Source organism: Scylla paramamosain, chromosome 44, assembly GCF_035594125.1.
Source record: "Scylla paramamosain isolate STU-SP2022 chromosome 44, ASM3559412v1, whole genome shotgun sequence".
Lineage (NCBI taxonomy): Eukaryota > Metazoa > Arthropoda > Malacostraca > Decapoda > Portunidae > Scylla > Scylla paramamosain.
The window spans coordinates 10,386,039-10,401,003 of NC_087194.1; the positions used below are offsets into that span (position 1 = coordinate 10,386,039).

Consider the following 14,965-nt stretch of genomic DNA (forward strand, 5'->3'; position numbering starts at 1 on the left):
GTCCAGATCAATGGCTTTTCTTGCTTTCTTAGCAGGCTTGGGAACTGAGTATGATTTTCTTTTTGACGACATTTCTGATGGGGGTTTGAAGCAAACAATATATTATACAGTATACAGATGTACGCGACAGTAACGACACAATCACACTGAAGCTGCAGACTAGCAGATAATCTCTCAAAAGAGTGCGCTGCCAGCAGCGGGAAAAATTATTGTACGTGCGCTCGACATATCTTAGCCAAATAGCTATCATACAAAAATTAAATATTATCATATTGTCATCGTCGTAAAGTCGGTCTGTCGTAAGTCACATATGTTGTAAGTTGGCGACTACCTGTAATTATCGTTTCAGCAGGTGTCTACTGCCTCCTCCTCTAGAGGAGGCTCAGTGCAAAGACCCCAGACATTGGCCCCATCCTTAAGTTAATGGAGCAGGACACCAACAAGCCACCCTGGGAGGAGGCTGCAGCATTAAGTCTGGCTACCAAGCACTACTGGGTTCAGTGGGAGAGTCTGCAGCTTGGTGGAGGAGTGCTTCCAAAGAAGTGGATGACAGCCAATGGTCATATATGCTTCTGGTGGACAGTGGTGCCTAAGAAGTTAAGGGAAAAAGTGTTGCAGGAGGCACACGAAAGTGTCATGAGTAGCCACTTGGGAGTGAAGAAGCCACAGAGTCAATTACGCCAGTGTTTTTACTGGATGGGACTGTGGCATTATATAGAAGAATGATGTCGGGCTTGTGACACCTGCAATACCAAGAAAGGCCCCAGGCACAAGACACGGGTCCCATGCAGTTGTACCAGATTGGGGCACCCATGGAGCATGTTGCAGTGGCCATAGTTGGACCACTACCAGTAACTACAGCAGAGAACTGTTACATCTGTGTGGCCGTGGATTACTTTATGAATAGGCCTGAAGCCTATGTGCTGCCTAACCATGAAGCCACGACTGTTGTTGGAATCCTTGTGGAGCAGTTTTTCACATGGTTTGGTGTGCCGGGTGAAATTCACTCTGATCAAGGATGTGAGTTTGAGTCAGCTGTGTTCCAGGAATGCTGTCAACTGCTGGGGTTAAGGAAGACAAGGACAACACCCCCTGCAGCCCCAATCACATGGCATGGTAGAGAAGTTCAACTGGACACTGACACAGGAGCTGGCCAAATAATACAGTGAAGGATAGACCAAGTGGGGCCAGAAGCTGCCAGCCTTGTGTGTGGCCTACCATTCCACTGATCATGAAGCCACAGGGTACACGCCTGCCACTTGCCGGTGGATTTGATCACAGGTTGCCCGCCAGATGAGCTGCCTACAGTGAGCACAGACTATGCTCTGGCCCTGCAGGAGCATCTGGCTGAGGCAAACCACCAAGTGAGTCACAATCTGAAGTTTACCAGGAGTCTATGAAGAGACTGTATGATTGAGGCACCAAGTCCGCTGGCTTCGCTGAGGGTGACGATGTGGCTGCACAATCCCCGGAGAAAGAAGGGTCTCTCTCCCAAGCTACAGATCCTCTGGGAAGGTCCTTACACAGTGGTGGAGCCAATCTCCAAGGTGACCTACAGAATTACCAGAGGAAGTCGTTGCCAACCCAAGATTGTGCACATTGACCTTCTGTGGAGGTACTACAGACCAGGGCAATATATGGGGGGCCCTGGTGATGGTGATGACGAAGATGAAGAGGAGACCGGTCACAAAGAAGTGCAGGAAGATGAAGAGGATGCTGTGGCTGGTACTGGAGGCAATGACAAGATGGATGAGATGCAGGAGACAGATGCAGCTGGGGCAGAGGAGCAGTCTGTACTGTCACCCCCCATCCTAATGTCACGCCCAAGAAGGAGAATTAAGAGACCTCAGAGGTTTGAGGACTATGTAATGTCCTCTAAGGACGAGTTGTGATGAGAAGGACACATTTTGTTTAGTCATTTTCTTTTGTACCATGTAGAGCAGGGTTGTCAAACTCATTTACCCAAGCAGGTCATATTTCATCAGAGTATACAATATGTGGGCCAGATAATTATGAGCAGATCAATACCACTTATTTAAAGAGTATTATAATAATGATAATAATAATTATGATAAACATAATAATAATAATAATAATAATAATAATGATAATAATAATAATAATAATAATAATAATAATAATAATAATAATAATAATAAAGATGGAGTTAATCTACACTTGTGTTCAGGTGTAACCTAAAAACAAAGGTGCAAAGGAAATCAACCAATCATTTACCTTAATTTGCAGTACTGCTGCTCTCAGAAACTTGGCACCTCTTGGCCTGTACAAGTATATTAATGTTTGGCACTAAGGATTGACCAGTGGCTACCTTCAGTGTTGAGTTGAGATGTTCATCAGTTAATTGAGACCCAAGTTGAGACTTATTCAAATGCCTCTGTATTTGCATATTGCCTTGTCAAACTCTTTCAACTCTGTTTGTCAACATTTACCTTTCCTTCTTGCTGGAAGTTTGCTTACATTCAGCCTGTTCCTAAAGAGGGTGACCGTTCTAATCCCTAAAACTACTGTCCTATTGCTTTAATTTCCTGCTTATCTAAAATTTTTCAATCTATCCTCAACAGGAAGATTCATAAACATCTATCACTTCACAACCTTCTATCTGATCACCAGTATGGGTTCTGTCAAGGCTGCTCTACTGGTGATCTGGCTTTCCTTACTGAGTCTTGCTCATCCTCTTTTAGAGATTTTGGTGAAACTTTTGCTATTACCTTAGACATATCAAAAGATTTTGATAGAGTCTGGCACAAAGTTTTGATTTCAAAACTACCCTCCTATGGCTTCTATCCTTCTCTCTGTAACTTCATCTCAAGTTTCCTTTCTGACTGTTCTATTGCTGCTGTGGTAGACAGTCACTGTTCTAAATTTATTAACTGTGGTGCTCCTCGGGGTTCTGTCCTGTCACCCACTCTTTCCCACTCACATTCATCAATGATCTTCTAAAGCAAACTTCTTGCCCTATCCACTCCTACACTGATGATACCACCCTGCACTTTTCCATGTCCTTTTGTAGACGTCCAACCCTTCAGGAAGTAAACAGTTCATGCAGGGAAGCCACAGAACACCTGACTTCTGATCTCTCTAAAATTTCAGATTCATCAATGATCTTCTAAACCAAACTTCTTGCCCTATCCACTCCTACACTGATGATACCACCCTGCACTTTTCCATGTCTTTTTGTAGATGTCCAACCCTTCAGGAAGTAAACAGTTCATGCAGGGAAGCCACAGAACATCTGACTTTTCATCTCTGTAAAATTTCTGATTGGGGAAAAGCAAACTTGGTATTGTTCAATGCCTCAAAAACTCCAGCTTATGCTGGAGGAGGAAGAAGGTGTAGTGGGCCACAGCCCTGCTACTCTCTCTCTCCCTCTCTCTTGGGGCTTCCTGTGTGCCTTCCCCAAAAGTTCCCTCTGAGACACACACAGGGATGTTGACATAGTTAAGGAACCTCAGCAGGAACCTCCACCACCACCAAGGTGATAGAGAGTTCAAATGGAATAAATAGCAAAGGTATAACTGAGATGGGGTAGCATTGTAGATGGGGCAAATGCAAACACACATCAGAATTTTTGTTTGAAAAGTGCAATTCTTTGGACCAGTTAAGGAACACTTGACTGCTTTAGCAACACATTTGATACTTTTGTTAGGATGTGGCAGGCTAAGCAAAATAACATTTAAGCAAGATTCTTGTAGCCTTTTTATGTATATTTATAGATAATAGATAAGTAGCTAAAATCAAGAGTTATTTAATAATTAAAATTTACTAAAGTATAATTAGTATTAATTATAGTCTTAAGAAATAGCCATTATTTATTTAAATGTTTAAGTTTTAGGCATAACCATATTTTATGATCTGATTTTGCAATTTTATTCATAATGTTATTTACATGCACCATTATTTAGAATTGTTAAGGCTTTGTGATGTACAATATGATGTGTGATGGCCTTCAAATATTTAATTGACTTATCTGCAAGAATAACTAATGAGCTACCTCTGCTCAGGTTCTAGTTAGGTCATTTAGTCTGGTACACACACCTGAATAGTGATAAAATAGTCAATATCACCATCATTATAAAGAGATGATGGTGATGAAAAAATAGTCCTTTAAAGATAAAGTATAGTTTTCTATGCTGGATAAAACAGAAGTGATGTGAACTACAAATTATTTGAAATATTATCATATGATCTCACAAACTGTGATACTTCGAGTTTTGGATGAAGCATAAATCTCAGTTACAAGTATTCTAGAATTTTTTTTTTTTCTCTCTCTCTCCATTACCATTGTATTCTGTACCTCTGGCATGCATTCCATGTAGATATCTTACTTATCTAGGACAAAGTAAAGATTGTAGTTTTGTATGATCCCAAGAATATATTTTTATTGTACAATAAATGTAATTTGATTATACTTTATCATCTTTAAAAGCAGTACTGTGTTTGACTTAGTTTTTGGTTTTCCCCACTTCATAAGATGTTAGAACAAATGACTTTTTCTTTTTTTTCATCATAACAGTCCTAACTGTTCATCAATACATTGTTATATTTTTATGTAACTAACTGATCAACTGTCATCCAAATTAAGTAAATATATATAAATACTATGACATACTATGTTTTTCACAGTGAGACATGTGATACTTGCAGGTGGTATAATAATTTATACTTTTATGTAAGGATTATGCAGTTTTATCATTATAGTACTTTCTTGAGCTTTCTGCCAAACCATACATTCCTAGAAGCATGTTACCACCATATTCTCCATGCTCTAATTTCCTTCAGAGATTGTAGTTTGTTCAAATAAATGAGTTGTGTGTACTTCCAGGGTACCTTGCAACACAGTTCATAATTAAGTGTTTACTATCACACCCAACCTGACAATGAAGGGAATGGTGTCCTTTACCATTAATGTAAAGATGCACATTTTGGCTTGGTGTTTTTATAGCAATATGAGTAATATCCCCAATCATTTTATAAAAATTTGCTTTCCTCAATTTTTCCCAATACAGTTGTGCATTGTTGTAGTCCGCTGGGCATCTTAACCTCTGTGAGTACTTTCCTGTAGAGAGCTTCAGTGACACCAGCTATTGCTCTTGAAACACTTGACTGGTGCACACTTGCAGCATCACCAACAACACTTTGAAAACCACCAATTGCAAGGAATCTCAGGGCAATTAACACTTGTGTTGCAACAGGCAGAGCACGGACCATGCCATTTGGTGGAGCAACATGTGGGTCTAGTTCTTGGAACAGCTGCACAATTTCTTCACGCAGAAGTCTAGGTAAATTTGCAGTTTCAACTAGTACTTCCCCCTTGACCCCCCATAAGGTAAATTAACCTAAAATTTTGTAATCCCTAACTGGGGGAGGACTTTGTCCCTCCAGGGTACCCCCATATGATAAAATTCACAGGGTAAATAGAGTTTGCAACCTTTAGCTTAAATGTGGTACCAAAGCAACCTTTACTAAAGGGACCTTTGGCACTGATCGTAAGGGACCTTTATGACCTTAAGCAGTCTAAGGGAACTTTAGCACTTAAAGGGCCCTTAAACCTTTTGAGCATCTGGCCCCAGGACTGAGGCCAATGTTGAGCACGTCAAGCAGATGGTGCATAGCAATTGTCAGCTGACTGTTTGGCTGATCACAAATAAGTTGGGCATGAATTGGGAGAACGTCTGGAAGATTATCACTGAAGATTTGGACAAGTGGAAAGTCTGCACAAAGATGGTGCTGAAACTGGTGAAAGATGATCAGAAGGATCGACACGTGCAAGTGTGTCAAGACATCCTCAAGTGTCTTGAAACAGAACCAGACTTACTAGGGAGAGTCATCACCAGTGATGAGTCATGGATCTTTGGTTACAACCCAGAGACCAAACGCCTTCAGTGGAAGAGTCCGACGTCACCAAGGCCGAAGAAAGCAGGACAGTCAGAGTCCAAAGTCAAAGTCACGTTCATCGCATTTTCTGATGTGCAGGGCATCGTCCACTGCGAGTTCTTGCCACACGGCCAGACAATCAACCAGCATGTCTATAGAGAGATATTGCGGCACTTGCTTCATTCAGTGCACAAGAAGAGGCAAGAGTTGTGGCAGGATAACTTGTGGCTGCTTCACCATGACAACGTACAAGCTCACAATGCCCTGAGCATCCGACAGTTCCTGGCTGAGAAGAACATTGCCATGCAGAAGCAACTTACCTACTCACCCGATCTGGCTCTGTGTGATTTTTTTCCTCTTCCTAAGCTCAAGGGGGTCATCAAGGGGACCCATTTTGAAGATGTGGATGACATCAAAGAGGCTGTGACGATGGAGCTGTGGAGATCCAAAAAGAATCATTCCAGGAGTGCATGCAAGCATGCCAGAGAAGGATGGGAAAGTGTGTTAGATTCCAGGGGGATTACTTCAAAGGAGAAAACTTGTAGTTTGTAGTTTGGATTCAAAATAAACCTTTTGTGACACCAGTCCTGGAACTTTTCTGACACACCTTGTATATATATATATATATATATATATATATATATATATATATATATATATATATATATATATATATATATATATATATATATATATATATATATATATATATATATATATATATATATATATATATATATATATATATATATATATATATATATATATATATATATATATATATATATATATATATATATATATATATATATATATATATATATATATATATATATATATATATATATATATATATATATATATATATATATATATATATATATATATATATATATATATATATATATATATATATATATATATATATATATATATATATATATATATATATATATATATATATATATATATATATATATATATATATATATATATATATATATATATATATATATATATATATATATATATATATATATATATATATATATATATATATATATATATATATATATATATATATATATATATATATATATATATATATATATATATATATATATATATATATATCATGCTCAATAGGAATAATACGCCATTAACATTATTGGGCAAGAGAATTTTAGACAGTAAGGTTAATGACCAGGTTATATTAATATTACTTAGCAAGCCATTAATGTTAATGGCCTGTTATCCCTATTGAGCATGATACACACACACACACACACACACACACACACATTATATATATATATATATATATATATATATATATATATATATATATATATATATATATATATATATATATATATATATATATATATATATATATATATATATATATATATTGTAGGAGGGACACTGGCCAAGGGCAACAAAAATCCAATAAGAAAAAAAAGCCCACTGAGATGCCAGTCCCAAAACAGAGTTTGAAGCAGTAGTCAAAAACTGAAGGATAAGTGTCTTGAAACCTCCCTCTTGAAGGAGTTCAAGTCATAGGAAGGTGGAAATAGAGAAGCAGGCAGGGAGTTCCAGAGTTTACCAGAGAAAAGGATGAAAGATTGAGAATACTGGTTAACTCTTGCATTAGAGTTGACAGAATAGGGATGAGAGAAAGAAGAGTCTCGTGCAGCAAGGCCATGGAAGGAGGGGATACATGCAGTTAGCAAGATCAGAAGAGCAGTTAGCATGAAAATCATGGTACAAGATAGCTAGAGATGCAACATTGGCAATAAGAAAAAGTCTGAAGACAGTCAGAGGAGAGGAGTTGATAAGACAGAAAGCTATTGATTCCACCCTGTCTAAAAGAGCAGTAAGAGTGGAACCCCCTAGACATGTGAAGCATACTCCATACATGGGCAGATAAAGCCCCTGTACAGAGTTAGCAGCTGGGGGAGGGTGAGAAAAACTGGTGGAGATGTCTCAGAACGCCTAACTTTGGAGTTGAGCGAGGTAAGGCGGGATGAGAGAGTTGAGGTGTGAGGATGTAGGGCAAGAGGAGGGAAGAAGTGTCCAGAAGGGTCGGAGGAGGGAGAGTGGGGGAGATATCTGTATGATGGAGAGTTAGGTCATGCTGAGATGGGAGAAGTGAGGTTGAGATGAGTAGATGAAGGAGTGGAGAGGATGGAAGGGTTTAAGATGAGAGGATTAGGTGAAGTAAATGTAGATGAGTTGTATAAATATTTTGCAGATAAATTGCATACAGGTCAGGTCAGTTAGCAAACATCCCATATAGAGCAATAAGATCACAGAAAAATGATCCTGAATGGATGACTGTTTGATTAAAACACTATATAGGGTGGAAGAGAAGTAGATATAAGAGATTAAAGGCAGGGGAAGAAGTTTTAAGGCCACAGTATAATGAATTAGAACAGTCAGGAGGTTAACAAGGAAAGCTAAAAGCAATTATGAATTAAAGGTAGCCAGCCAGGCAAAGATGGACTCCAAGGGATTTTATCAGGTATACAGGATGAAGAATAAGGAAACTATAGGTCCATTAAAGACAGATGGGGAGCTGGTTAGTTCTTGGGAGGAGATTAGTAAAATTCTGAATGAGTATTTTTTAACTGTCTTCACACAGGAAAATATTCATGATATGCTGAATAGTGAACAGATGTTTAGAGCAGATGAAAGTGAGAAGCTGACAGATATTACCATAACTAAGGAGATAGTGGAACAGGAGATAGAGAGGCTAAAAAAAGTTCAAGACACCAGGACCAGATGAAAAAATATATCCCAGAGTACTTAAAGAATGCAAAGAGGTTATTAGTGAACCATTAGTTTCTGTCTTTAGGAAATCACTTGTCAGGTGAGGTACCAGTAATGTGGAGGCAGCCTAATGTAGTACCCATCTTTAAGAAAGGAGATAAAATTTTAACATCTAATTATAGACCTGTCAGTTTAACTTCTGTTGTAGGTAATAATAGTCAATAATAGTGAAGAACATTTGGGACCATTTAGACAAACATAACTTGATAAATCAGTCACAGCATGGCTTCACAAAGGGGAAGTCTTGCCTGATGAACTTGTTAATTTTTTACAGTAAAGTGTGCAAGGCAACAGGTAATGGTGATAGATATGACATCCTATATCTGGACTTTACTAAAGCGTTTGACAAGATACCCAATCAGAAGCTCCTGAGAAAGGTTAGGGCACACGGGATAGATGGCAAGGTGTTAGGCTGGATAAGGTCATGGCTAAGCAACAGGTGACAGAGTTGTAATAAATGGCTCTATATCCAAGTAGGGTTATGTAATTAGTGGGATGCCACAGGGATCAGTATTAGGGCATTGTTGTTTTTAATATATATATATATATATATATCAATGATTTGGCTAGTGGAATTAGTAGTGATGTTAGTAAATCTGCATATGACACAAAGATAGGTAGATTAATTAGGTTAGAATCTGATGCCATCACCTTGCAGGCAGATTTAGATAGGATGAACGAATAGACAGGCAGATGGTAAATGCAGTTTAATATCGACAAATGTAAAGTACTTAGCGTAGGTAGAGGAAACCCACACAGTAGTACACAATAAACGATGAAACTCTGGTAGGTTCAGGGTACGAAAAAGATTTAGGAGTTATAGTTAGTTAGCTCTGAACTCTGTTTTAGGAAAGCAATGCATAGAGCCAGAAAAAAAGGGCAAATAGGGTATTAGGATTTATTTTTAGAAGTGTTAAAAGTAGAAGGCCTGAAGTAGTACTAAAGTTACATTTGGTGCTGGTCAGACCTCACACACTGTGCAATTCTGGTCCCCACATTACAGGAAGGATATATGTCTATTAGAATCAGTACAAAGGAGAATGACTAAAAGGATACAAGAGATGGGGAGTATTCCTTATGAGGTGAGATTGAAACTGTTAAATTTACATTTTTTAGAGAGAGATTTAGGTTAAGAGGGGAACTGATAGAAGTCTTTAGGTGGTGTAAGGGTTATAACAAGGGAGATGTAAGCAAAATTCTTAGGATCAGCAACCAGGACAGAACAAGAAATAACAGATTCAAACTTGAAAAATTTAGGTTTAAGAAAAAGATAGGAAGAAATTGGTTCTCAAATAGAGTGGTAGATGAGTGGAACAGACTCATTAATCATGTTGTTACTCTGAAGACATTAGGGAGCTTTAATAGAAGATTAGACAGATTTATGGACAGGGATGATAGTTCGAAATAGGTAGGTATATTTTGTAAAGGGACTGCCACGTGTAAGCCTAGTGGCTTCTTGCAGCTTCCCTTATTTCTTATGTTCTTATGTAACTTCATAGAAGCTGTTTTAGCTAGAGATCAGATGTGAAGTTTCCAGTTTAGATTATAAGAAAAGGACAGATTGAGGATGTTCAGTGTAGAAGAGAGGGACTGTTGAGTGTCAATGAAGAAGAGGGGATAGTTGTCTAGAAGGTTGTGTTGAGTTGATAGATGGAGGAATTGAGTTTTTGAGGCACTGAACAATACCAAGTTTGCTCTGCCCCAATCAGAAATTTCAGAAAGATCAGAAGTCAGGCATTCTGTGGCTTCCTCGCATGAACTGTTTACTTCTTAAAGGGTTGGACATCTATGAAAAGACGTGGAAAAGTGCAGGGTGGTATCATCAGTGCAGGAGTGGATAGGAAAAGAAGTTTGGTTTAGAAGATCATTGATGAATAATAGGAAGAGAGTGGGTAACAGAGCAGAACCCTGAATAACACTACTGTTAATGGATTTAGGAGAACAGTGACCATCTACTTGCCTCCTCAGCGGTCATGTTGTTTCCATAGTATGGCGCAGGAAGAGTTGTTTTGGGTAATTTTATCTGCTTACTATGAATTTGTTATTTTCTTTATTTTTTTTTTTTATTTCTGGTATGTCATAAAGAAAACTAAAAACCTGTGAGTGTAAATTTATGGTGAACAATTAAGTGTTCATTATAATACAGAATGTATCCATGATTTACTTGTATGTGATTTATGTTGTAGTATACTTGCAACCTGCTTCTTCACCACACTCTTTAAGTCCACAAACTTCTTCATAACTTCAGTGGGTGTTCTGCCCTCACCACCATTGCCAAACTTGCCCACTGCACTTCTTTTCCATGGTGAGAGGAGCATTATGTACTCCCAGCAGGACTGCCTTTCTCTCATGCAATACCCTCATCTGTATGAAGTACTCTTCATTGCTTTATCTTAGCCTTTTGTTTGCCTTTTGTTTGTCATGGCAAACATGTCAGCTGTCAAACATGACAACATCTTGTCAACTGATAAGTTCCATGAATGCGACTGGTTACACATGGCTGTAATCCCTATGTCTGATTGGCCAAACAGCTCAGCTGCTATGATAAATGAGCCCCCCTCCACACAACGCTCCCTTAAGTTAACAAGAGGCTAGAGTGAGTTTTGAGCATCGACCTCAGAGATCAGCCTTTAGGTGATCATAGCAGAAGGTCCCTTAGAGGCACACTATGAGAGAATTTTGAGCATCTGACCCCAGTGGTATAGTAGGGAGCTCCACAAGACTGGCCTTTTCCACCAGAGGCCAGTGGGCTACATGTGTGAATGATGTGTGTTGCTTTGTCTAGGTCACCCCATGTGAGATTGCCAGCCTAGTATATAAATGGATAGATGTCAGCAGTAAGGTGCCTGCTCAGCCCACCACCACCCACTACCACTGTGGAATGAAGAGGTAGTGATAATGGCCCCAGTGACCCTCCTCCCATTGCAGAAAAAGGTGAAGTAAAATTTCAAATTTCTTATCTTTTCTTTCCCTTTTAATTGCTTGTAGAAAAGTATACAGAACAATGGGGTGATGCTACTCATGGAACATTTATTTTATCAGCAAAGACAGTGCTTATATCAACTGTACTGAGGCTAAATCATTATCGATCATTATTTGCTTTTTGTTTCAAGTGTACTGTAAATATAAAGGTAGTATACATCCATAGATTTTTCAATATCCATGGGTGTTTCTGTTACTTAACGCCAAAGGATTTTCAGGGATGACTGCATACTTCCATGATTTCAACCATGTTTTCTTTTCTTTTCTATTCTTTTCACACCACAGGCATTTCTCAAGTAACTCAGTTCAACAACCTCTTATTTGCTCTTTGGTCTCCATCTTCCAATCCACAACCAAATATCAACATAACAGTTACTACAATTATTCCACACTACAATGGAAAAATAAATATAAATATTCTAAAAGATAAGTACAAACAGGGCTCAAGAATGATGCACTCATTCTTAAATATAAATCTCAAAAAAGAAAAATGTTTAATATACCATAAATTTAGGAGAAATAAAAATAAAATAAATAGAAACAAAGCGTGATTTTCAGTTGTAAACCATACAACAGAAAATAAGTAACGTTATCTTTTTTTAAGATTGGTTATAAATTCAGCTAAATAAATCCTATTACTGAGTTCTCAATCAATGCAAGGTTTTCCTAGCTACGTACTGATCAACAAAGAGCCATCCACAGTGAGCCAAAGAGTACTTGGCTATAGGCAGTGGAGGTCTAGCTGAGAAAGACTGGTGGTGGGGCTTACTGATAGTGTATGTAGCCATGGATGACAGCTGATTTAAAAGTAATCCATTGTCAGAGTTCCACTGTCTACACTTAATCTTGAAAGCAATATCTCAGCCAGAGTGGGAAAGATTGTTATGGTAGAAGGTAAAAACTGTACATCTGTCTGAGGGAAACTGAGCTGTCAATGAGGGAAAAAATCTGGTTGATGGCTCCTTCCCCTACTTCCAGAGAGTTGATTCAGTTTGAGGCAAATATTTTAAAAATTCCCAATATGTAAATAAATTTTAACACTGAATTATATTGTATCATTCTTGAAATTTACGTTAAATTTCAAACCCATGCAGTCCCATTTTTGTCTCTATACTGACTGTCTCTTCTTTTATTGTGTGCTTCAAATTCTTGCTGTCTTCCTCCTGTGTATAGCTCTTCCTCTCACTGCTCTTCCTCTCACTGTTCTCACTGTGTATGACCCAGCCAAGACAGGAATACGTAAGTCTCCTAAATTTTTCCTCAATTTTGCCCACTTTCCCATTCCTTGGTGCATTTTACTCCAGCTCAGTATTTGTCACTCCAAAATTCAATTCAAACTTTTGCTCTTTACACACAGTATCAAACATAAGTAATAATAACATAATAATAATATTACAAAAAATAAAACTCTGAATATTAATGAAATTATAATTTTTATAAACATGATTACCTGAAGTACTTTGTTAAAATTAAGTTACCAGATTTAATTAATTCTTAATGTTCTTAATGTTAATGAGCATAATTATGCTGGAAATGACTCGAAAGCAATTTTGCATATTTGGCATATTTCTTTCTGTCAATTTTGTTGAGGAAGCACTCACTAATTGGATACATGTTGCCAGAGTTAAAAGTGTTCACCAGCACCCCTGAGGCTCTCAAGGCTGCAACCATACGGTCCACTCTTGGTGAAAGGTAGAGTGCGTCCAGCTCTAGGGATTCCAATTTGCACAAAGATGGGAAAGTTTTTTCTCTCTGTAAGCAGTTGTACAAAATGTTAAGTTCACATAACATGAAATTTCATATTCTTACTAAGTGTTACAGTCAAATTACAGATATAGAAACAGAAAAAATCATTAGAAAATGTATCACATGGAAGTATCCACAAGCTTCTCCCATTAGATAGAGCCACTTCTCCCTGAAAGAGTGATACTGACAGCCTGGTACTGAGCAGCAGAAGAGTGAGATCTTCTGCTAATTCAGTGAGGGATCAGGCTTTGTTTTATTTATTTTATTCATTTTTGTTTTATTTTTATTTATTTATTTATTTTTATTTTTTTTTTCACCCATAGATACTCTGCTCAACTTGAGGTCTGTAAGAATGTGGTTATAATCAGATGTAATTTCTTAAGAGACAGAGAGAAGATGTGGTTCACACCAGCCTATTACCATCATCCCTGTCCCTGTCCATGACACCACAAACACAACAGCCGTCCACTTAGGAGGATACGGCCTCCATCACAGGGCGACAATGTGGCATCAGCCCATCAATCATCAGTCCTGCACACACACCAAAATAAGATGGACCACAAGGATCTCCTCATCAATGCTGCTCTCTTATTGCTGGACAATTCAGAACCAGAAGACTGCCCAGTTAGGCCAGCAAAACAAATGATGAGATGGACAGTATAAGCATGGCAATTACTGCTGGAGAGGCTGTTATGAGGAGAGCACATGATCTTCATGGAGGCAGAGATGAGGGCTGATAGAAAAAGCTTCCATGGAGCCTACCCTATGACCCCAGCCACTTTTCAGGAGCTAGTGCAACTTGTTGGTCCTCACATGCACATGCTCCAATGTTGTGTGTTTGCCACAGGATCAGCTGCTCTGAGGTTGCATGGTGGTGTTGCTGCATTTCCAGATTCACTGAATAATGGTCTTCACCTCACACTCTAAGAAAATATATTTAAACATTCATTATAATAATATGATCTTATATCTTTTTCTGTGTACAAATACTAATATTTCACCTTTGCATGATATCAAGGATATCCAACACTATCAATAATGGTCAACACTGCAGCCATCCCTATATCATAACATGAATTTATTTCATCTTTGGATGACTAGACAGCCATGAGCACAGAGGATCTGGTTCCCATCTAGTTCACCATTTGTGATGCCATGGACAGGAACAGGGGTAATGATGATGGGTTGGTGTGAACTGCACCAAAGAAGAAGAGGAAGAAGAATAAGAAGAACTCTCTCTCTCTCTCTCTCTCTCTCTCTCTCTCTCTCTCTCTCTCTCTCTCTCTCTCTCTCTCTCTCTCTCTCTCTCTCTCTCTCTCTCAAGTGATATTTAGAGGAACAAACATTTCCCATTATCCAAATAAATTATGCATATGCATATACAACAACAGTACAACTGTTTCCTGTTTTTATGAAGCAAACATTTTCACTATTATGTGTATAACCTCTCAGACTAGCAAACTTAGAGACAGTTAATGTGAATATGCAAAAGGATAAAGAGGAATAGGAT

General features: G+C 38.1%; 1 protein-coding gene across 7 annotated transcripts in view; it reads right to left on the reverse strand.

The window, feature by feature from the left end:
* Positions 1–11,679: 11,679 nt before the first annotated feature.
* The window catches only part of LOC135094094 (uncharacterized), a 170,194-nt gene continuing 166,908 nt past the window's right edge, over positions 11,680–14,965 (reverse strand). For 6 of the 7 annotated variants that reach the window (XM_063993882.1, XM_063993884.1, XM_063993881.1 and 3 more), the window contains one exon: positions 11,680–13,461. In XM_063993882.1, coding sequence (XP_063849952.1) covers positions 13,219–13,461 — 243 coding nt within the window. In that variant the 3' untranslated portion in view covers positions 11,680–13,218. Of the gene's footprint in view, positions 13,462–14,217; positions 14,379–14,965 lie in introns of all 7 variants that reach the window. The other variant, XR_010263594.1, reaches the window with a different exon arrangement.